Here is a 23696-nt window from a genome sequence, read left to right on the forward strand (position 1 = left end):
CTGAAAATTGCATCAGGATCCTACAACTAGGACCATAATTTTAATATTCCAATAAAGCCCTACCTATTTTGGGCAGGAATTCTGGTTTCCCATTTTGAGGCAAGTTCTGAAGTGCCTTAGGCATTTTTTTAAAAATTCACCAGCTTACTGCACATTTTTCACTGTGAATGGGCTGAATGAAAATTGGCCTCTTGTGATTTAATGTAAAACAGTTTTGTATTTGTTTCCTGATCATTTGGGTATCAATTTTTTTTAAAAGTTCAGCCAGGGTGTACACAATTTGGGTCTTTTGTACAGTATAAGGTGTATTACAAAGAACCAAATAGATCCTGACTTTAAAAAAAGGAAAAGATAGAACTTGCATTTAAAGATGACGTCAGGATGTTCCAAATGCCTTACAGCCAATGAAATACTTCCATAATGTAGGAAATTTGCAGCTAATTTGCACACAAACAGCATTGTGATAATGACCAGATAATCTGTTTTAGTGACTTTGGTTAAAGGATAAATATTGGCCAGGTCACTGGCAACAATTCCCCTGCTCTTGGGGATATACAGCACTGAAACAGGCCCTTTGGCCCACTGAGTTCTGTGCTGACCAACAGCCACCCATTTATACTAATCCCATATTCCCTACCATTCTCCTACCTAGACTAGGGGCAATTTACAATGGCCAATTTACCAATCAACCTGCAAGTCTTTGGCTGTGGGAGGAAACCAGAGCACCCGGCAGAAACCCACACAGTCACAGGGAGAACTTGCAAACTCTGCACAGGCAGTACCCGGAATCGAACCTGGGTTGCTGGAGCTGTGAGGCTGCAGTGCTAACCACTGCACCACTGTGCCACCCTTCTTTGAATAGTGCCATGAGATTGTTTTTATGTCCACCTGAAAGGCAGACAGGATTTCGGTTTAACGTCCCATCCTCAGCACTGCACTGAAGCGTCAGCCTTAAATATGTACTCAAGTGTCTGGAGCGGGTCTTGAACATACAAACTCCTGACTCAGAAGTTTAAGCGTGATTGCGGAGCATAGCTACTTTTTCAATGAAAACGTAGAACAAAATTAACCATTTGTAAATGTAGAATTTTTGTTGCACTTGTTTTGTGACATGTTTCAGTGCCACTTGAGAGGAGCTACAGATGTGCTTATGGATTGTTTATCAAGAGCTAATTTCTATGTTCCAGGGAATCACAGGAATTCACTTTGCTGGAGGAGAGAAGTGCTACATCAAAGCCCAAGCTAAAGCACACCTGCCAGATATCGAGAATCTGAAAACAGAAGCAATTTCACTTGAGCTTGTAGGTGTTAATGGTTTTTAATTTCTAATGATTTTTAAAACAGCAAGATCTAGGTAACATAATCTATAAATGGAGAAAGTAAATATATTAATACCATTTGGAGCTGGGGCTTGTCGTATCTTACAGTCGAGTGCATGCATAATTTTCAGGCCCTCGATTTCTCTCGACCTCATTGCCATGTCAATCAACAGGAGATGCAGTTTGCTGCAGGGCAAGATTTTCCCCTTGAGTGTGACATTCAGATTCACAAGGGAATCTGGCCTAGTTGCCCAGATACTGTGAAACTCATACACTTGGACAGCTGAGAAAAAGCATCTGAAGTCTATTCGCCTATTGTCCCAGAGGGAAGGCAAGAAAAAGCAAAGATCTGTATGTGCAAATAAGAGTTGAAGTCACATTGCACAACTTAAGTAAATAGGTTAATCCATTTGCTAAAATATCAGATGAAGGAATTACGAAAAGTATATAGAGCAAATTCCAATCAGGAGTCTTTAATTTTTGTCACGCACTTATTTAAAACAATAATTTGCACATTCCAGCCTAGCAGTAAGTCAATTCTAAGTGAGCAGCTATGATACATTATACCTTTCTCCCTATCTATTATTAGTAGCCCCAGCCCGCCTGGGATAATTAGTAGAATTACTAATATGCAAATTAGATTCAGATGAGACAGGGAGAGGTGGCACCTTAAGTAATGTCTGTAATAGGTCAAAATACTGAAATAAGAACTCCAGACATGTTTTAATCTCAAGAATCTCATGTTTAATTAGATTTTAATTTTTGACAAGTCACGAAATATTTGACAGCTAAGGTTTTCGGACAAAAATGAAATTTGAGAGGCTATGTTCAATTAAAATTTTAATTGAAAATTTAATGTATTTTTTTTTAAACTGACAAGTTTTAAAGAACCGTGGATGTGAGTTCCTGGCCTGTGGGCATCATAGGGGCTTTAGATGGTTATCTAAAATTGTTGCTATATCTCTGACGTGCAGCATCATAACTTATCAATGGTAGTATATTAGATTTCAATGTCAATGCATAGCTAGAATAATCACAGTTTAGTACCTTTACAAGCAGAGCTAATGGGTTCCAAACTCCTTTAAATCACCAGGTAGAAATTGTTTCAAACTGTGTTAACATTGTCACAGAAAGTGGCACAGCTTTAATTGTGATGGTGCCAGTGGTCAAGAGGATGTCCATATTTGGTATTGGGGCCCCATGTATTGGAAGGACTGGAAGAACACTCTGTTAAACTGTCAAAAATGGGAGGAACGTGATAGAAAGTGAAAAAGTGGTTTTCACAACAAAGGGCATAAAGGAAAAAAACTGCATTTAGCCACCAGATAAGAAAAGCAACAGAAGGGAGAATCATGGCAGCAAAGGACACCATCAGAGACAGAGAAGAATGTGTCACATCTCTTCTGCCTTGAATTCACAGAAGAAGTGTAAAGGGCTGAAGATGTGGCCTGCAAAAATGACTGGTAAGGATCTTTCTTTGATTGTCCCTCAGAAAGGGCAACTGTAACAATGTTGAATTCATGTTTAAAGTCATACAGCAATTGTTAGTCAATAATCATACATTGTCTGTATTGCCATGTTACTACAAAGGTGGTGTGAAACATTGTTAATATGGATCCATCCTCTCTCTCTCTACAGATGAACCTGGAGTATCTAAAGTCCAAGATTATGTGTCTCACGCACTGCACCACAGCAAATGGAAGTGCTACTTTAGGCAGCATCAAATGAGACTGAGGCACCCAAACTAATATGATAGTTACCATTATATTAACATCACTCATCACTAATAATGCAGTGCATCCATTAATCAAAGGCAAGTTGGAACGACCATTTCAAGGTCATAGGCATTGCAAGATAGAGATACCAACAGAAAAACAGATGAGTATACAGCTCAGCAGGTTGGTCATTCAGAGTCTTCGAGCAACAACAGGATATCCCTAGTCAGCTTCATAGCACAAATGAGAGGTTGAAAAGATAAATCTTCCTACACAACATACATACTGTGTTGGGCCAATGCACTCCATCCATGGTGGAAATTTTATCCAATGTTGGGGAACCAACTGAAGATTGTGGATACATTGGAAGTGTGCTTGCAAAATTCTCTGACTGTCACCATATTTGACATCGGGGCAACTCTTCAATTACCCTGTAGTCTGAATGGGGGATCTTGAAAAAAAGATTACAATTAACAATGACAAAGAGTTTGGAAAATGTTAGAGAAAAAGTGTATTCTATTAAGACTGATGCATTTATATAGCTTGTAAGTGGCCCAGCAGTCTACCCTTGGCCAAAAAGCTAGTAGCCAAGATGAGATGCACAGCATCTGAGACCTAGGACTGTGAAGTAAACAGGCTTCATTTAGACAAGCATTTCACGGACCATCTCCATAAAGGCTGGAGAAATATTCACGAGGGCACATGCAAAAGGCACAATATCCAGTTCAAGTCACAAGGGATTCATGTCATTACACCCCTAGATTATGATATCATAGGGTTAGATATTAGGCAATACTGGCACATCCCCAAGTGTAAGACACTAAGACATCTTATGGGGTAGCCAGCACTGCACACCCTAAATTTGTAATATAGATATAGTATAGATATAATTGGGAATGGTAGACAATGAAATTCAAGAACAAAAATTACTTTAACAATAGCCAAGGAGCTATCTTTCTATATTCTCTGTACATGTGAATATGTGTATGTTTGTGATTGGTGATTGTCTATAGGGAAAAGACAAGCAGATGGCTGAAACTACATTGGTACAGGAGATTTCCTTTATTGAAGTGAGTGGTGAGGAGACTTCCACACATATTTCATGTTGATGCTGCTTCAGCCTCTGGCACAGATTGTTGGAGTCCTTCCACTGGACATTCTTCAGTGATATCAAGCTTGATGCCTGTCTCTGTACTAAAGTTAAGACAGGATCACAGTTGCTGCAGTTGTCCCAAAAGCCTTGCTAACTGTTTTTTAATCAGCTAGTTTATATTATAGGATAGTTTACATATGTTTTACACCTCCAGTAAAGTACACTGATTATCTAAGTAGAATTTGGAGTGTGACAAGTTAAGTGATTCAACCTTGCCAATAATTGTCTAAATTGCTTTTTTATTCCAGTAGGGGAAAAGATTTAATCCTGGTCAGAAATTTGCAAACCCGCATAAATATGAACCAAATACAACTTGCCAGTTACATGTTAAAGGTATATTATAATAATCCCCAGCTGGAAGGGATCCCACAATTTCAGAAAGGATTATTGGACTGTAAAATACCAAAAATCTATTCTCTTGGCAGTTTTTCCTCATGTTGACTGCTTGCTGGAAGATAGGGCTGAATTTTACGCCCCCCCCCTCCCCCACCAAAGAGCGGAATGGTGGCAGTGGGGGGGGGGGGGTGGTGGTGGTGGCATAAAATGGAGTGGGAGGCTCCGGGAGACCTTCCTGATCCACTCACGCCTCCGCCGCCACTTTACGCAGGGTGGCAGCGGCAAAAGACGGCCCGCCTGCCCCAAGCCAGTCAAGGCCCTTAAGTGGCCACACTGGCCACTTAAGAGCCTTTGCCCACCTCCAGGGGGATTTTACCTGTGGCTAGTCGGGCGGCCAAGGACCTTGAGAAGACACCTGACAAAAGCGGAGGCGGGGGGGCTCTCATGATCGGGCACCCTGTGCCTGATGGTGGGCCACCCCCACTACCCCAACCCCCTCCAACACCCAACACGGCCCCCTGCCTCCCCAATCGACCACCCTTTCCTCGCCAGGGCCCGACCGATTACCCCCAGCGAGGCAACCAAAATCTACCTGTGTTCCCGGCTCCTTGACATCTTCGTCTTTGAGCTGGGCTGTAGTCCCAGTAGTGGCCACTACTCCCAGTGGTGCTCCTGGGACAGTTAACTGCTGGCCCGCTGATTGGCAGTCAGTTCTATTCGGCAGGACTTCCTACCACCTCACACCAATTAAAACCCGGTCGGATCACCAGGCAAGGCGGAAGCGGGTTTGCCACTGATTTTTCAGTCAGTGGCTGGCTCCCGTCCGCCTTGGGTAAAATCCCGGCCATAGTTTCAGAGCACTAATCATTCTCCCTCAAGTACTTCACCAAGCAGCCATTATCTAAATGTACGCTTGCGCAGTGAATGTCACCTGGCTAGTATGCCTTGTATACCTTTGCCACTGGGAAAATTCAAAATGTTTTAAAAAGGTAGAGATTAGATTAGATTAGAGATACAGCACTGAAACAGGCCCTTCGGCCCACCGAGTCTGTGCCGAACATCAACCACCCATTTATACTAATCCTATATTCCTACCAAACATCCCCACCTGTCCCTATATTTCCCTACCACCTACCTATACTAGTGACAATTTATAATGGCCAATTTACCTGTCAACCTGCAAGTCTTTTGGCTTGTGGGAGGAAACCGGAGCACCCGGAGAAAACCCACGCAGACACAGGAAGAACTTGCAAACTCCACACAGGCAGTATCGAAACCCGGGTCCCTGGAGCTCTGAGGCTGCAGTGCTAACCACTGCGTCACTGTGCCGCCCTGAGAAAAGGTATTTGCAATAAAGTAAGCCTGCAAAAAAAAAGACACAGCTCAGACTCAGACGTGTTAACATAGTCATGGACTTAAGAGGAGTGAGTCTTGCTTGTCTACTGTGAAAGAAACCAATAGTTCATGAGAATTAATTGAAAGCAAATCTTAAGGAGGTGAATATTTGAGAGACACAAACCATGCAAAATCTACCAAAGAAGCTGTTTTAGCCAGCAAGCCAGAACAGGTTGAATTATCAAAAGATATCGAATTGGCCATGGTAAATTGCCCCTAGTGTAGGTAGGTGGTAGGAGAATTGAGAGAAAGTGGGGATGTGGTAGTGAATAAGGGATTAATGTAGGATTAGTATATATGGGTGGTTGTTGGTCGGCACAGACTCGGTGGGCCGAAGGGCCTGTTTCAGTGTTGTATTTCTCTATGACTCTATGACTATTTATGTAAGTCCCCAAGATTGTAAGTGTCAATAATACAGGCAAATGCAACTTGGACTAAAGCAACATGATTTTACTCTAACTCAAATGTATGAGTGCAAACAAATCCATGGTTGCACTTCCTTTAAAGATTCTCAAACAGGTGGAAGCAGAGATGCTCCTTTCAAATGTGTTTTTCCAAAATCATTGAATTCTATTTGCTTAATATGTAGGCAAAGATATATGCATTATAGCATTTTACTTGATGAACAATTTGAACAGCAAGATGGAACATGTTGTCAATCATGGTCTCTATTTTCCAATGCAGAGAGGCAGAACCTGACTTGCAGAGAATCTAGACGTGAAATAGGAGATTAAAAAACTGAGAAAGGAGAGGAGCTTCATCTAATTTATATGGAGCTTCCCACTAATGGCATTCATAACCCTCAAATTTAACATTCTGAAGCAGAGTCTTCACTCTTCCTTCATGGGATCCAGAAGCTAAGGCAAGCCAATAATATTGTTATGCATGACAAGCACCTGCTACAAGTAAAGTTGCAGAAAGTCACCCCTCCTAAATATTTCATCTGGTCATGCTGTAAGATACTAAGCTGTAATAAGTCACCCAGATTAACGGTAGAAGGAACTCGAGGAAGATTTTATATGACTGGAGACACCTAATGTATGCTGTGCTTAGAATTGTCAAGTGCTTATGGGAAGTAATGCACTCAGTAGCAGTTCTTAAAGAAGCTTCACACAAGGAATATGCATCATAAGGTTCTAGCATGTGATATGCCCCTGATGCAATGCAGTTGTTTGGTGTTAGAGTCATAGAGTTATACAACACAGAAACCGCTTCGGCCCATTGTGTCCGTGCCGGCCATCAAGCACCTATCTATTCTAATCCCAATTTTCAGCACCTGGTCCGTAGCCTTGGATGCTATGGCGTTTCAAGTGCTTATCTAAATGTTGCGAGGGTTCCTGCCTTTACCACCTCTTCAGGCAATGTGTTCCAGATTCCAACCACCGTCTGAGTGAAAAAGTTTTTCCTCAAATCCCCTCTAAACCTCCTGCCCTTACCTTAAATCTATGTCCCTGATTATTGACACCTGTGCTAAGGGAAAAAGTTTTTTCCTATCCACCCTATCAATGCCCCTTATAATTTTGTATTCCTCAATCAGGTCCCCCCCTCCTCCTTCTCTGCTCTAAGGAAAACAACCTTAGCCTATCCAGTCTCTCTTCATAGCTGAAATGCTCCAGCCCAGGCAACGTCCTGGTGAATCTCCTTTGCACCCTCTCCAGGGCAATCACATCCTTCCTGTGATGTGACGACCAGAACCGTACACAGTACTCCAGCTGTGGCCTAACTAGTGTTTTATACATTGCATCATAACCTCCCTGCTCTTATATTCTGTGTCTTGACTAATAAAGGCAAGTATCCCATATGCCTTCCTAACCACCTTATCCATCTGTGCTGCTGCCTTCAGTGATCTATGGACAAGTACACAAAGGTTCCTCTGACCCTCTGTACGTCCTACCATCCATGATATATTCCTTTACCTTGTTAGTCCTCCCAAAATGCATCACCTCACACTCCTCAGGATTAAGTTCTATTTGCCACTACTCTGCCCATCTTACCAGCCCATCTATATTGTCCTGTAATCTAAGGCTTTCCTCCTCACTATTTACGACACCACCAATTTTCATGTCATCTGCGAGCTTTCTGATCATACCTCCTATATTCAAGTCTAAATCATTAATGTACACTACAAACAGCAAGGGTCCCAGCACCAATCCCTGCGGTACACCACAGACTTCCAATTGCAAAAACAACCCTCGATCATCACCCTCTTCCTCCTGCCACTAAGCCAATTTTGGATCCAATTTGCCAAATTGCCCTGGATCCCATGGGCTCTTACCTTCTTGACCAATCTCCCATGCCGGACCTTATCAAAAGCCTTACTGAAGTCCATGTAGATGGCATCAACTGCTTTACCCTCATCTCCACATCTAGTCACTTCCTCGAAAAATTCAGTCAAGGTTATTAGACATGATCTCCCCCTGACAAAGCCATGCTGACTATCCTTGATTAATCCCTGCCTCTCCAAGTGGAGATTAACCCTGTCTCTCAGAATTTTTTCCAATAGTTTCCCTACCACTGATGTTAGACTCACTGGCCTGTAATTACCTGGTTTATCCCTGCTACCCTTATTGAATAATGGTACCACATTCGCTGTCCTCCAGTCCTCTGACTGTAGCCAGAGAGGATTTGAAAATTTGTGTCAGAGACCCTGCAATCTCCTCCCTTACCTCACATAACAGCCTGGGATACATCTCATCTGGGCCTGGGGATTTATCCACTTTTAAGCACACTAAGACCTCTAATACCTCCTCCCTTTCAATGCTAATTTGTTCAAGTATATCACAATCCCCTTCCCTGATCTCTACACTACATCATCCTTCTCCATAGTGAACACAAATGAAAAATAATCACTTAAAACCTCCTGACGCTATGCATTTGTTTGGTGGTGTCGCAGTTGTGAGTATCTCCTATCTCTGTATACTATTACACATGCTTACAAGACAAGATGGTGTATAATCATCAAGGCAGAATCTCACAGGTGGTTGCCCCAAGTGTCTCAAGTCCTTCATGCCTCTGGAAGAGGCTACACTTGGGAGCACTGAAGGAGCAGGGCACTGTGAAGCTGGAGCCTTTCTCAGAACTTGTAGCAAGTACAGTACTATAATGTTCATGCTGTGTAATACTGTTATACAGGGAGAATGTCACAGAGGCATACTCTCAATTTCAATAACTGTACAGAGAGCATAAGGTCAATGAAAGAATTGCTTGAAAATGTTCAATGAAGAAAGAATTTTAACATTTTGTTAGGAATGGATGAACAGACTCCTTTCATGCACAGTATCCTTAAGCATGCTCGCACCCTTCATCACTATTACAGCTCTGCCCAAGAGAAGGAAAGAATGCACTTGCAATTATATTATGCCTTAACACATTCTCAGGTCATCCCAGAGCACTTTAGAATTGATAAGTTACTTTTGAAATGCAGTCATTGATGTGATGTAGGTAAATGCAGCAGATAATCTGCATAAGGTTGCCCTAACGAGAAAAGAGTGAAAGACAATATAACCTGTTTTTGGTGGAGTTACTTTGAAACAGAATTATCTGTATGAATCACTTATCTCATCACAAAATACACTACAAAGCCAGATGAGTATGGAGTTGCGCAGTAGTAGATCTGTGGTTTCACTGCAGTCTTCCATGGTACACAATTCCTGTGGCATCAGCAACAGAGCTCTCAGTGACACAGGTCATAAGCATAGTGGGAGTGTCTTTTGTAATTACCATACATCTGTTATAAGGGCCTGGTGCACAAATATAAAAGATGGTCTCTTAGCCAGCACCAACATGCTGGGAGATTGACAAGAGACATCCTTGAGGCAGGAGTTGCCCAAAGTTCAGTTCTGACATACAGCAGTTGTCAAGAGAGTGTGCCCAGCAAAAATATGGATGGAGTAGGAATGATTCATGCAGCTGACTCTCAAGACTGCAGCCCATCAAGCATCCCTGCTCAAGTGGCATTTTTTAAAATTTTATTTATAGATACAGCACTGAAACAGGCCCTTCGGCCCACCGAGTCTGTGCCAACCAACAACCACCCATTTATACTAATCCTACATTAATCCCATATTCCCTACCACATCCCCACCATTCTCCTACCTACACTAGGGGCAATTTACAATAGCCAATTTATCTATCAACCTGCAAGTCTTTGGCAGTGGGAGGAAACCAGAGCACCCAGCAGAAACCCACACGGTCACAGGGAGAACTTGCAAATTCCACACAGGCAGTACCCAGAACTGAACCCGGGTTGCTGGAGCTGTGAGGCTGCAGTGCTAACCACTGCGCCACCCATTAAATTCCATCAGCTGCCGTGGTGGGGTTTGCACCCACGTTCTAAGGCCATTAGCCTAGGATTCTGGACTATTAGTTCAGCGACATTACCACTATGTCACCATCTCCTCTGAACAATTAGGTATGGCAGAGAGTGGGTGGACTAAATAGCTACTACAATGCAGAGATCTGAGTGATCAGGACCAAGCAATCACTACACTACTAGAGATTTAGGAGGATGCATTGGGTGAGTCAGAGTACAAGGGTGAGGTGGAGCAAGCATTGGTGCCTACTGAACAGCTGCTAGCTGGAGGTCCAGCATGATTGCTGCCTCTGCTGCAGCAGCTAAGGATTCAGCCCTCACAGGACTGACTGAGACTCCTCTAAAATGCATGGTATAAGGTTGTCTATGGCTACCAGTATCCCAGAAAGCCATCAGTGAAACCCTGCAGCTAGCCAGCAACTTTACTCTTTCCACCAAAGAATCAGTTAGAAAAAGTCGTCGGTTGTATGTTGTACATCATTCACAATATATCAATACAAAGGAGAAGCATTTGCAGAATATACAGTGGCTTTAAAATAATGTCCTTTACTTAATTAGTGCATTGTGCAGTTGGTTCATTGTAATTGTTTAGAAAATGCAGGAACACAACAAAGATATGTATTGATGGAAGTTGAGGAAGTATACAAGAAAGAAGACATTTTAGGAAAGTTTATTTTGTTGTTGTTGTCAAGCAGTTTGAGAAGTTGGGCATCTTGGGTACTTATTAAGTATCTGATGAACTAGCCTTTAAAGGCTGTGCTGATATTCCACCAACTGCTTCCTCATGGTGACTGTTACCCTCCTTCTCTGGCATGGCTTCAAGGATTCTGCTTTTGTTGCTTGACAAGACAGGGAGGATTTTGCAGAGCAGCATTTTGCAGCAGCTGACAGTGATTTAGGGACCCTGGGGTCTGTACTGCAATGTACCCTCTGATATATCAGGAAATTTGAAGTGCTACATCAAAGGCCATCCTTTCAGTCTTCCTACCACTTTAAAATAGGACTGGACAATTTCCATAAAATAGAAGTATCATGGGAGCTGCAAGGAAAACAGTAATTGACCTGCATGATTCTCGAATGAGGGTTGCAGACATTGATTAAACAACCATTTTGGTTCAACGTTGTCCAAATGGCCATATGGGTGCAATTAATGACCCTCAACAGTCAGAAACTCAGCAGACTGGTAGAATTGGCCATCTTGCTGTTACTGGTCAGTGAGAAAAATGTCAGCTCTACTAAATCTGATTCCCCCCCGACCTTTTGTATCTGTGCAGAGAAAATTGGCTAGCATCAGTACTAGTTTGGAAAGCACTGGTTGCTTAACATTTGAGGCTGTGGCATTTTTGAAGCTATTGGTAATGCCGTACGAATCTTAGTTCTTGTCTGCAGGTGATGTACCAGAATTGCCATGGCTGTCACTGCTTCCTTGTTAAACATTATCCTCCAGAGGCACTGATCTTCAGTCAACCCCACACAGTGGTGCCTGGAATAGTTTATCTGATGGGTAGAATAGCAGTAGGATTGTAACTATAAAAATTATGTGCCACCTGACATCTTTGGAAGCCCTTTACCTCTCACTCTTGCTGACCTTCCTTAACTAAGTTCCATGCTATGGGAGCACAGAATACAAAAGGCAGAGCTCGGTATCTTGAAACTTCATTATGCATTTGACTTGTCACTACAATCAAGGAGAATATTGCTTCTGCAATGTCTAAGTCTTGAAAATATTATGTGCTTTCTGCTCTATTAGCCAAAAGTCCCCATAATAGCAATAAACCTGTCTTGAGCACTGTGGCCTGGGGGTTCCTGCCCCCTCAACTGGAATGTGGAGGTAAAGCTAACTCCAGCTGTAATCTCTACGGTGCAGAGTTGAGTCCTTTTGAGGAAAAGTTAGGTATTGCTACAGGTATTGTAATAGAGAGGTTCATAGAAAATAGGGGAAAAGGTTACTTAGAATCCCAAATGCATCTTACCTATAGTTAGAGAGAGAGAGATGAATATCCAGCCATCTCTCCTGAAGACGCTGTTTCTTGAAATTCATTTGAGTAGACGTTCAGAAACCCATTGAATTTTGGAGTACTAGAACAAACTTTAATAGGAAGTCTTAAACAATGAATGATAGCTACCATCAACTTAATAAGCCTAAGAGCTATGGTCTATCTCAGGGATATCACTATCAATTGACAGCCCTTGAAGAGTCTGTCTAACATTGCTGTATCTGAAGATACTGGCGCTCAAATCCTTGAAGGAGCCTGCCCCGAGATGCCTCCAATTAAGGAGAGGATGGTCTCCAAATGAATTATTTAATGTAGCGGAACAAGAAAAATAGACAAATCTGGTAATTCTGTTAAAAGGGCAGGTTCTATGAAGTTTGGAAAAAAAAGGCCTGGTTGATCTCTGGTCTAGGGAAATAGTCATATTGTGGTGCATGACAAGCTCACAATGAGTAAGGTTGAAGAGTCCAAAATGTGAGATTGAAGCCACAGAAATTTGACAGATGTAGTGCTATAACAAAAGATAGATGAAAAGTGAAATGAGATTTAGTGTGTTTTGTAGACTGAAACTTAACTGTATCTGAAAGTTAACGGTCTGTAGTGTCAAACCAGAGAAGTTGTAATCAATACCACTCTGTCATTTTGAAATCAGCCTGCAGCATCTCAGGTTTACAAGTGCTTTTAGGTGCTGATCTAATGATTTTGGGAGATGTTGGTGTAGGTATCTTTTCTTCAAGTATGTCAGCATTGGAATCATATTCTGTTGTCCACTTGATTGACCCCATGTGAGATATGAGATTCAGTGAAATGATCATGTGTTCGGAGCATCAAAAGCAATAATGACATTTTTTGTTTTATTCGTTTGGGGGATGTAGGCGTTGCTGGCTATGCCAGCACTTTTTGCCCATCCCTTATTGCCCCTGAACTAAGCGTCTTGCTAGGCCCTTTCAGAGGGCATTTAAGAGTGGACCACATTGCTGTGGGTCTGGAGTCACACGTAGGCTGGACCAAGTAAGGATGGCAGATTTCCTTCCCTAAAGGACATTAGTGAACCAGATAGGTTTTTACAACAATCGACAATGGTTTCATGATCACCACTAGACTAGCTTTTTAATTCCATTTTTTTTATTAATTGAATTCAAATTCCATCATTTGCTGTGGTGGGATTTGAACCCATGTCCCCAGAGCATTAGGCTGGGGCTCTGGGTTATTATTCAGAAACAGGCACAGTGAATTTCCAAAGGGGACATCTTAGGGGAAGCCTAATCCTACATTTCGGGTCTTGGTCATTGTGTTAAAGTCTGTAAAGACTTCTGACCACTGAAGTCAATCAGCAGAAGGCTATCTATTTTCACATTTGGTTTATAGGTGTGAGTATTGCCAGCAGATCCCAGAGTCAACAGCTGATGGGCATTAGGAAATCATTGCTGGAGAGTACAAAACCTTACCATTTGGTCTTGTGTTTTTATACCAGAATATAACAAAATGGCAAAAAGCAAATCATTCTCATTACAAAAATCACAGCAGCAATTCATACATTGGGTGACATTTTCAATACTCCTATCACATCTAGTGCAGGTCAAGAATAGTAGGAATTTCAGCTACTGGCACCAGGTCACTAGTGTGTCAATGGGTAATAAAGTGGTGAAGTTATTGTATGTTGAGGTACAAATCTGAAGAAGAATGCTGAAAGGAAGTCCAGTATCCTGAGAATTACAAGGGGCTCAGGTAATGAAACAGTCAAAAACATGGAGCAGTATTGTTAGATCCCTCTGATCACTGGGTATCTCAGTGTTTGGAGTGAAGAGAACACTGCAAGGATCTTAAAATAACCAAAGGAGGACAAATTAATAATTCCTGGCTTCAATGAGTTGAGGACAAATAGACTGCATAGCAAAATAAAGAGAACACAAAAGTGGGCCATTGATTCCTGAAGCATGAACTTGTCCATGAACTGTAGTAAAAACAGGAAATGCTGGAAATACTCAGCAGGTCAGGCAGCATCTGTGGAGAGAGAAACAGAGTTAACATTTCAGGTCGATGACCACAGTTTAAAAATAAGGGTCTCCCATTTAAGATGGAGATGAAGAATTTCTTCTCTCAGAGGGTCATTAATCTTTGGAATTCTCTTCCCCAGAGAGCAGTGGAGGCTGGGTCATTGAATATTTTCAAGGCTGGGTTAGACACATTTTTAATCTACAAATGAGTCAAGGGTTATGGGGGGCCAGCAGGAAAGTGAAGTTGAGGCCACAATCAGGTCATCCATGATCTTATTGAATGACAGAGCAGGCTTGAGGAGCGGAATGGCCTACTCCAGCTCCTGTTTCTTATGATCTTATGACCTATCACTGAGATTCTGATGAAAGGTCATTGATCTGAAACGTTAACTCTGGGTTGAATTTTACACTGCCCCAACTTACCTGAGAACATGGCTCCATGGCGTCGGCTGGGCTGCAGTCCTCCCAGTGACGCTGCTGGGACTAAAGAGCTGGCCGGCAAGCTCACTGAGGCGGGACCTCCTCCCTCAAGCAGGTGGAAATCCCGCCTCGGGGCAATTAAAGTCCAGGAACCCGTAAAATGCGGGTCAGATCCCCAGGCTAGGCGGAAGCGGGTTTGCTACCGACTTTTGCATCGGTGGCAAAGTCCTATCCACCTATGGTGAAATCCAGCCCTCTGTTTCTCTTTCCACAAATGTTGGCTGACCTGCTGAGTATTTCCAGCATTTCCTGTTTTTATTTCAGATTTCCAGCATCCACGGTATTTTGCTTTTGTCCCGTTGTAGGTTTTGTGACAGGAAGTAGAATTCTCCCTTCTCGAAAATTGCAACATAATGAATGAGCTGAAAATTATCTCCTGAGAATCATCATCAGGAGGCACAATAGTTGACTATGTGAGTGGTCTTGTCAGAATCAGCTGTATGTTTATTAAATAAATCTGACAGATTAAACCTGACATTCAGCCAGAGTGTTACTACCAAGCATCAGTTTTAATTAAAGTGTTTGTAGGTGCAAAATACATGCTAACATCTAGAAGGAGAGTGGGGGTGGGGGAAGGTTGATGGGGAGTGAAGAATAGTAACCAAAGACAACACTGCTGTTACCATAAAATATGACATCTACAGTTTAACTGATTGTATGTCCATATTCTAAAGCATACTATTAAAATCATATTGATATGAAATTATGGTAGTTTCTAAATTGTTCCCTTATCCTTCAAGAGCTTGCAATACATTTTTAGTGTAGGCTGCTGTAAGAGATTTTACAATATACTTAATGGTCATTCATTAATAAAATAAGAGAAAAACAAAAAGCTGATTCTCCGTGGCAGCTCTAACCTTTTGCACCCATTCCAAGAAACATTCATTTCAACATGCCGTCTTCTTATTTTTAACTTTCTAGATTGTTTTGTCATTTTAATTGGATATTTTTAGCTTTTAAATGTAATAGTATAATAAATAAATCTTCAAACCTACCACAGAATCCTAATAATTGACACGGTTATGTTTGTACATAAACATATAATACAGGTTCCATATTAAAACGCCTAAGATTTATTATATGTGAAATATATTTGAGAAAATCTTGGGGAAAAAAACAAATTCTGATAGTTGCTATCTTTAGTTAAATTTTGTTTACATGAGATTGCCAAATAAATTGCCAACAGCTGACAATTATACTTCTGGATATTCCAGTACAAGACCTTTAAGCAACAGCAAGGCATGTCTGTATGCCTGTCTGAGCAATACAAGGTGCCCTTTTCACAAGATGTTCTACCAAATCCCTTTTCAGAGATGCCTAAAGGGAAAAACTCAGAAACCTCTCATCAATCAATTAGATTAGAAAATTTTCCTTGAAGAAGTGGCTTAACAAGAGGTGGAAGTTTGCTCTTTCTGCACAATAGATGCACACTTGTGTAACCGCGAAGGAATGATATCTGCGATAACTTCAGCATGAGCCTGTCTCTGAAGTACAGCAGGAGGTTTGTAGGAGTTTGATGTTGATTCCACACTATTCACATCCATGTGAACCCGTGCATATCCACTATTGTGCTAACAGCGCCATCATGTGGTAACATGGGTGTAAATTCGGACATTTCTGGTAGAACCATTTGAAGAGGGAAAAGACAACCCATGAATGAATGCTTTGTTATTGGGTTGACTGAGGGTGGGGCAGAGTTGCCTTTGTCTCCATCCAGGCATTTGTGAAATATTACCAATCTTGATTGAATAGTTATCGGCAACTATAAGAGATGATCCTAATCTATCATTAGCTGCAATTGTTCAGCTGTGTGATGTTGCCAATGCCAGACACTGCACAGCACGTCTGGTTTTGTAAATGCCCCTGTTTAGTGATTTGGGATTACATTTAAAGGAATAGGATTTGGGGAAAAAACACAACAGGCTTTCAAAATGAATAAAACCTATTTGATAATATAAAAAGCTTAATCTTTTTAAATGATTCCTTAAATATTTACAGTGAATAAAATCAGAATTAGTACAACAGAAGTTTACTGCTCTGGGAATACAGAACCTTCTATCCATAAAATAGAAAAATATGTCACTGCTTTCAAAGAAATGCTTGAATTGTATGGGACAGTGACAGTGGAGCTTTCTTCAGGCATTCTATGTGACAATATTATAACAGATAGTTGATGACTGTATCATTATTTTTGAATAATTGATCAACAATCTGCAAAGCATTATCTACTGTTCTCTTATTTAAGGAAGATGAAATCATGCCTGCAAAGTTTGAAGAAGAGTCACTCATCTGGGTGGCCGCAGAACAACCAATCAATGACCATGCCTTCTTAAGCCCTAAGATTTTGGAACTGTGCGGTGACCTCCCTATATACTGGCTTCATCCAACATATACAAAAGGTAACCCATGGTGATGATGGAGCAACAACTGTTCACTGCTGCTGTTCTTGAATAAAGCCTATAAACGAATGGCTTCAGATGTTTTTTGTGGAACCTATATGCAGGCCTTCACAAACAAAGAAAAATCAATTAGCATTTCAAACAATTTACGGACATGAAAGGTAATTCTGAACTTCATGTTTTCACCCTTGCACTGATTTCTGTGACGCAGTGCTCAAAACATAGGCTCGTTCAACTGAAGCATTGATCGGGTGCACAGGTCAGCCTGCCTGACTTCCCCGCAATTAAAATTAATGCGTTTAATAAGTCAATTAATTCGTAAAATCAGTCACCATATCATTTCGAATATCTGTATTCCTAATTAGTTTCTGATGAAGTTCAACTTCTGCTACTTCATCAATCCTGCCATTTTGCAGGTGGACAGTGTAAGGAGACTACATTTTTCTGCAGCATTTGTAACTACATTTATTAAATGATTATTCGTGCACGTCCTGAATTTGGTTGGTTGTGAGCTGACAATGAGGCTGACCAAATTATGGTGAATACATATAAGGTGTACTAAACTCCAATCTCCAATTCCTGCTCCCGACAAGCGAGGATTTGCACCAGTGAGTGAGCCTTCTCAAAACTTACTTTTACCTATCTATATATAATAATGTGACGTGTTTGTACACACATATTTTAGCTTTCTGGATGCTTTAGTTTTTCTTCCATTTCTCTTAGAATCTTAGAATAATACAGCACAGAAGGAACACATTCAGCTCATCATGTTTTTAGTTTAGTTTTTAGTTTAGAGATACAGCACTGAAACAGGCCCTTCGGCCCAACGAGTCTGTGCCGACCATCAACCACCCATTTATACTAATCCTACACTAATCCCAAATTCCTACCACATCCCGACCTGTCCCTAGATTTCCCTACCACCTACCTATACTAGGGACAATTTATAATGGCCAATTTACCTACCAACCTGCAAGTCATTTGGCTTGTGGGAGGAAACCGGAGCACCCGGAGAAAACCCACACAGACACAGGGAGAACTTGCAAACTCCACACAGGCAGCACCCAGAATTGAACCCGGGTCGCTGGAGCTGTGAGGCTGCGGTGCTAACCACTGTGCCACTGTGCCGCCCTGTCTGTGCTAGCTCTTTAACAGAGCTATCAAATTAGTCCCACTTCCCCACTCTTTCCCCATAGCCCTACAAACGTTTTCTGTTCACCTGTATATCCAATTCCCTTTTGAAAGTTACTATTGAATCTGCTTCCACCACTCTTAGAGGCAGTGCATTGCAGATCCTAACAACTCTCTGTTAAAAAAACTCATCATCTCTCCTAATCTGAAAATTATGAGGTTTTGATAAGAGTAGATAGGGAGAAACAGTTCCCATTGGCAGGAGGGTTAGTAACCAGAGATATAGATTTAAGATAATTGGTAAAAGAATCAGAGGAGAGATGAGAATTACTTTTATGCAGTGAGATATCATCTGGAATGCCTGAGAGTGCGGCTGAAGCAGATTCAACATGAAGTTTCAAAAGGGCATTGGCAAATACTTGCATATTGTTCCTCTTCAAGGCTATGGGAAAAGAGCACAGGGGGTGCAACTAAATGGATAGCTCTTTCTAAGAGCTGGCACAGACATGATTGGCTAAGTGGTCTCCTTCTGTCCTGTAAAATGTATTCTCAGCGTGGTAGTGTTGTTAATGCTGTGGAGCAAAACTTACAATGAATTGACACAAGAATGTTGAAACTTATTTCAGACGACATCTTTGCAGCCAATGGAGACAGAATACTTTTGACCCATTAATCTGGACTGGATTCAACCCAGGTCCCAAAAATGGATAACATTATTTTTAACATTTAAAAAAAAACTTGCTTGGGGCTAGTCAATTTGTACTGTAATTACTATTGTGTTCACAGAAGGTCAAAGGAAGAAAAGATCAGTGGACGGTGAGAGACCTCAGATACCTGATCCTTACTACTATGAGTTTGAGTTTAACACCGGTGTGGTAGATGAATATGGTCAGATTGAGGGAGCACCTGCTGAGGTTGACATTGACACAACTGATGTCCAAGCTCAGGATGCAAGACCAGAACAAAGAGCAAACGACACCGTTCCAGAAGAAGAAGGGGTTCCATCTACTTTCAATGCCGAAAACCCCTATCATGTAAGTATTGAATTGCCTTGTAGGCATTCAGGATTATTTTAGAAAGGTTGTAAATAGCATTTAATGAAGTAACAGAGCCTAGGCAAGCATGGACATCTGTGCTAAGAAACTAACTTAACATTTCAAAGAATGCATAAGTAAACATGTTTGTATGGGCATTATTGTACCTAAATTGCCATTTTTGACTGTTCAAAGACAAAATTATTGCTAACACTATAGCAAACATATTGACTGCAATCTTGTCGGAGGTTCCCAGTTTGGCCCTATAAAGCTTTAGTCTTTTGAGACACATTTTCCAAGTGATGTAGTTCTCTTAAGAGAAGTTGATTAGGCAACTCCATGTGGTTGGAACTACTTACGGCCCTTAGTCTTCTTTCTTTCCTACAGCCTTCAGGTTTTTAACATCCAAGTATGGCGTCACCTAACCACTGCTAATTGATTTTATCTCATATTGTCTCCTACTCTGTTCAAACTTTGTGTCCTGGCCTGTGCAATGTGGCCTTCAACTCAGATTGCTTAATGAGGCAAAAATATGCAAAAACAATCATGACTCATGAATATCAAAAGGTTTTTCGGACCATCCAACCCTAATGTGACATCCTATATCCTCAGTTGGCTAAAAATAACATGTTATATGACCATGCACAGAAACCTTGTCTAAATTTGAGGATTTCTGCTCTGTTTGAAGAGTTTGCACTTGCCCAGTCTGAATACATGTGAAATATGGATGTCATTGCTGGTCTCTGGATTCAGCAGTTTTACATGGGTCGCGTACCTTCCATCACATGATGATACACAAGAACATTCAGTCAATGAAGGAATCAAAATTAGAATTTGTTTTTAGTCAACCCCATCCCTATCCCTACAAACACAGAAGTCTAATGTGTTTGACATATTTTTATTCCTGACATATTGGTGACCAAGTACAGTTTGTTTAATTTTGAGTAACAGCACTGAATAGATTTGGCTTATATTCCCTTGAGTATAGGAAATTGAGAGGTGATCTGACTGAGGTATTTCATATATTAAAAGAATTTGATAGGGCAGATATGGAGAAACTATTTCCTCTGGTGGGAGAATCAAGAAAAGGGGATATAATTTTAAAATTAGAGTTAAACCGTTCGAAAATGAAATCAGGAAGCAGTTTTTCACACAAAGGAGAGCAGAAAGCTGGAACTCTTTCCCCCAAAAGACTGTGGATGCTGGGTCAGTTGGTGCTTTCAAGGCTGAGATAGATTTTTGTTAACTAAGGGTATCGAAGGATAGGGAGCTAAAGTGGGAAAATGGATTTGAGGTACAGATGAACTATGTTCTAATGAGGGTGGAGCAGGCGCAAGGGGCTGAATGGCCTACTCCTGTTTATAATGTTCCTATATCTATATTAACCCACACAATTGTCAATGTTCACTTACTGGCCAGGATTTTAACTTGGCGACGGGCGTCTCGACCACTGGCTAAAGTGCTGGCAAGAGCCCCGTGTTGCCTGCTCTGGTGAAGGCCTGCTGGATCATGTGCCAATTAGGCACTTAAGTGGAAAGCAGAGGGTCTTCCCCGGATTAAGGAACTCAGTGACAGAAGTCCTGCCTGCTGAGAGCTGTCGGCCAATCAGAGGAGAAACTGTTTCCGGTGGCAGAAGAGTCAGTAACCAGTAGACAAAGATTTAAGGTATTAGCAAATGAACCAGAAGCTACATGAAGAGAAAAAAGTACACAGCGAGTGATGATCTGGAATGCACTGCAGGTGGTGGAAGAAGATTCAATAGCTTTCAAAATGGATTAGGATAAATACTTGAAAAGAAAAAGTTGCAGGGCTATGGGGAAAGAGTAGGACTAATTGGATAGCTCTTTCAAAGAGCCGGCACAGGCATGATGGGCCAAATGTCCTGCTTCTGTGCTTTATCATTCTATGATTCTATGCTTCTAACCATGAAGTTTCTTGTGTTAGTTAAACTTGTATCCCATGACTCAGCTCCTGCATGTTCTCTATCAACCTCACTATCACAATAAATACTCACAAGTCACTAAACTACTCTAAATGTATTAAGTGCAATGCTATATTCTCCTACACACAGCATGGAAATCAGATATTAGGTTAGGATTCTGGTACAATTATGTGTACATTTGACAATGAGCGACTTGAACCTGATCTACAAAGCATAATTAGAGAAAAATATTCAAGACCTTCTCTGAAAGGGTTGCGACAAAGATAATGATGGAGCTGCAATCAAATCAACCAGCTGTCAAGACAAGTAGGCATCAAATGTTTACAAATGAGGAAATAGACAGTTTTCGTCTGGAAACAAACAATCAGAGGGAAATAAAGCCTGTTGCATCTCCACTGAAAGATTTAATGACCAACATTCTATAGGAAGAAATGATGAACGAAGCAAATGATTAGAACATTTCCTGTAGGCGTAAAAAAAGGGAAGAACATGAACCAATAATAAATGGACCAATGTTTCAAGTTGTTAAAGACAAGGAAACAAGGACAAGGAAACCTTTTTACCATCCTGCTTCCTATGGAGCCAGAAAGTTTCTCAAATGAATAGAACTTGGAAAGCAACAGAAAACAAAAACTATTGGAGCAGAATTGAAGGATCAAAAGAAACACTGTAGAGATGCTGACTGACAAAATATTTCAAAAATTCAATGGGAATACAACTGTTAGGGATCAGTTTACAATCTGCCATCGTGTGTTTGCTACTCCCTAATGAGAAATTGTATAGAGGATGCTAGCAGTGTGATCTAAAATTGGAAAATGTAGAATTGAAAATACAAATTGAAGCTAATACACTTCTCTCTCACTGTCTCTTTTCAACTCCCAGACCCCCGGAAAGCAAATCTTTTGAAAAAGAGGCAGTTTTGTGATCAATCATGATATACCTGCAGATATAATATCACACATAAACTTTCATCCATGGTGATACCCCAAGAGTCCTTTTTTGTAGGGATAAACTTCAGTAACTGTTACAACCAGGTGAGAAAGGGGTCTCGGGTTCCCTCTCAGCCTTCACCTGGTCTTACAGTAACAGGGTTTTATTTTTAAACACACTATTTTTAGCTCCCCCTTGGTGAATCCTTGTTCACCGATTTTCGATTATAAGGCAAAGAAACCAGCACAAACAGGTTTTTTTAAGTTTAAAGAAGAAAACTTGAAATTTATTAAACATAAACTTAACCTCTAATTCGGTTAACACCTACAGATACACAATGCGCCCACGCTAGCATGCATATGCGATACACGCCAACAAATAGAGACAGAAAAGAGCAGAAGAAAAATTAAGTGGAAACGTGTGAGGCAATATCTGAAGAGGGTATTTGTTACGGTTCTTTGAGCTCACTGTAGAGTCCTTGATTGTAGATAGATCTTGCTTTTCGTTGGGGCCCAGGATTGTTCTTAAACCATGTTCACTGTAGGAAACCTTTCTCTGTTGGGGTTCATGTGTCTTCAGTGGACCCAAAGGCTTGTGAGAAAGAGACGGGAGCAGACAGGAGAGATTTTCTTCAAACCAGGAGCAGACTGTAGTCTCTCTGTTCAAAACTCTTTGTACAATTCACAAAAGCCAGGTTGCCAAGCAGGCTAATCACGTGACCAGCTGATCTGACCACGTCTGTTTGTGGATTCAGCCCAGCAGTCATCCTGAAATTTGAGCTCCCTCACCTTCAATGTCTGGTGCTCAAAATCCATTGTAGATTAAACTGGATAAGGGAAGTAACTCCTTTGTCTCCCCAAGCACTGTGTGTTAATATGCAAATGTCTTTCCAGCCAAGGGCCTGGTGATTTTTTTTGAACAAGTACTTTCTTCACTTCAGCAACAGTTTTCAAATCACTTGGCAGATGCGGAGGGGGTGGTGGTGGGGGGGGCGGTGGGGCGGGGGTTCTGCATGACAATATCAGTAAGCCTACAATGCAAATCATCCTTATTAACATTTCCAAAGGCAATTGCAACATTAATAAACATCAAAACCCCACTACATCTGAGCCTCTGACTCAAAAAGTATAAGAGAAGGGATTTTCTAATTCCACCAGACTCCAATGCTTCAGACAAAAATACTGAGAATTTTATTAACATCGGGTGCAAAGGATTACAAATAATTGTACTTTCTGTTATCAAAACTCATAATTTTATGGTATCAATGATGTTGCATTAGGAAATGTTTAAATATAAACAAGTCACTGGGTGGAATACTGTTCTTTCACTTTTGGAACCTGTTTGTGGATATTCTAACCATTGATCAAGGCTGTGGATTGAAAGTCTGCTCTAATTGTCTTATGCAAGGCCCAAAATGAAATAAGCTAGCGGTTACTCAACTCATTCTGAATGGACATTAGTTCATAAAGCCAAACTGTCCATAATTCAGCACACTGTTCTCTCATTCAGAAAAGGATGTCAGGCAGTAAAATAAAAGCAGAATACTGCAGATACTGGAA

At 41.1% G+C, this 23696-nt stretch overlaps 1 protein-coding gene across 1 annotated transcript in view; it reads left to right on the plus strand.

Moving 5' to 3' along the window:
• cnmd (chondromodulin) overlaps window positions 1-23696 on the plus strand; it is a 78798-nt gene that overhangs the window by 39817 nt on the left and 15285 nt on the right. Inside the window, exons 4-6 of the mRNA XM_068032901.1 lie at window positions 1188-1301; window positions 16947-17100; window positions 19018-19265. Coding sequence (XP_067889002.1) covers window positions 1188-1301; window positions 16947-17100; window positions 19018-19265 — 516 coding nt within the window. The remainder of the gene's footprint in view (window positions 1-1187; window positions 1302-16946; window positions 17101-19017; window positions 19266-23696) is intronic.

This window comes from Heterodontus francisci, chromosome 6 (assembly GCF_036365525.1).
Source record: "Heterodontus francisci isolate sHetFra1 chromosome 6, sHetFra1.hap1, whole genome shotgun sequence".
NCBI lineage: Eukaryota > Metazoa > Chordata > Chondrichthyes > Heterodontiformes > Heterodontidae > Heterodontus > Heterodontus francisci.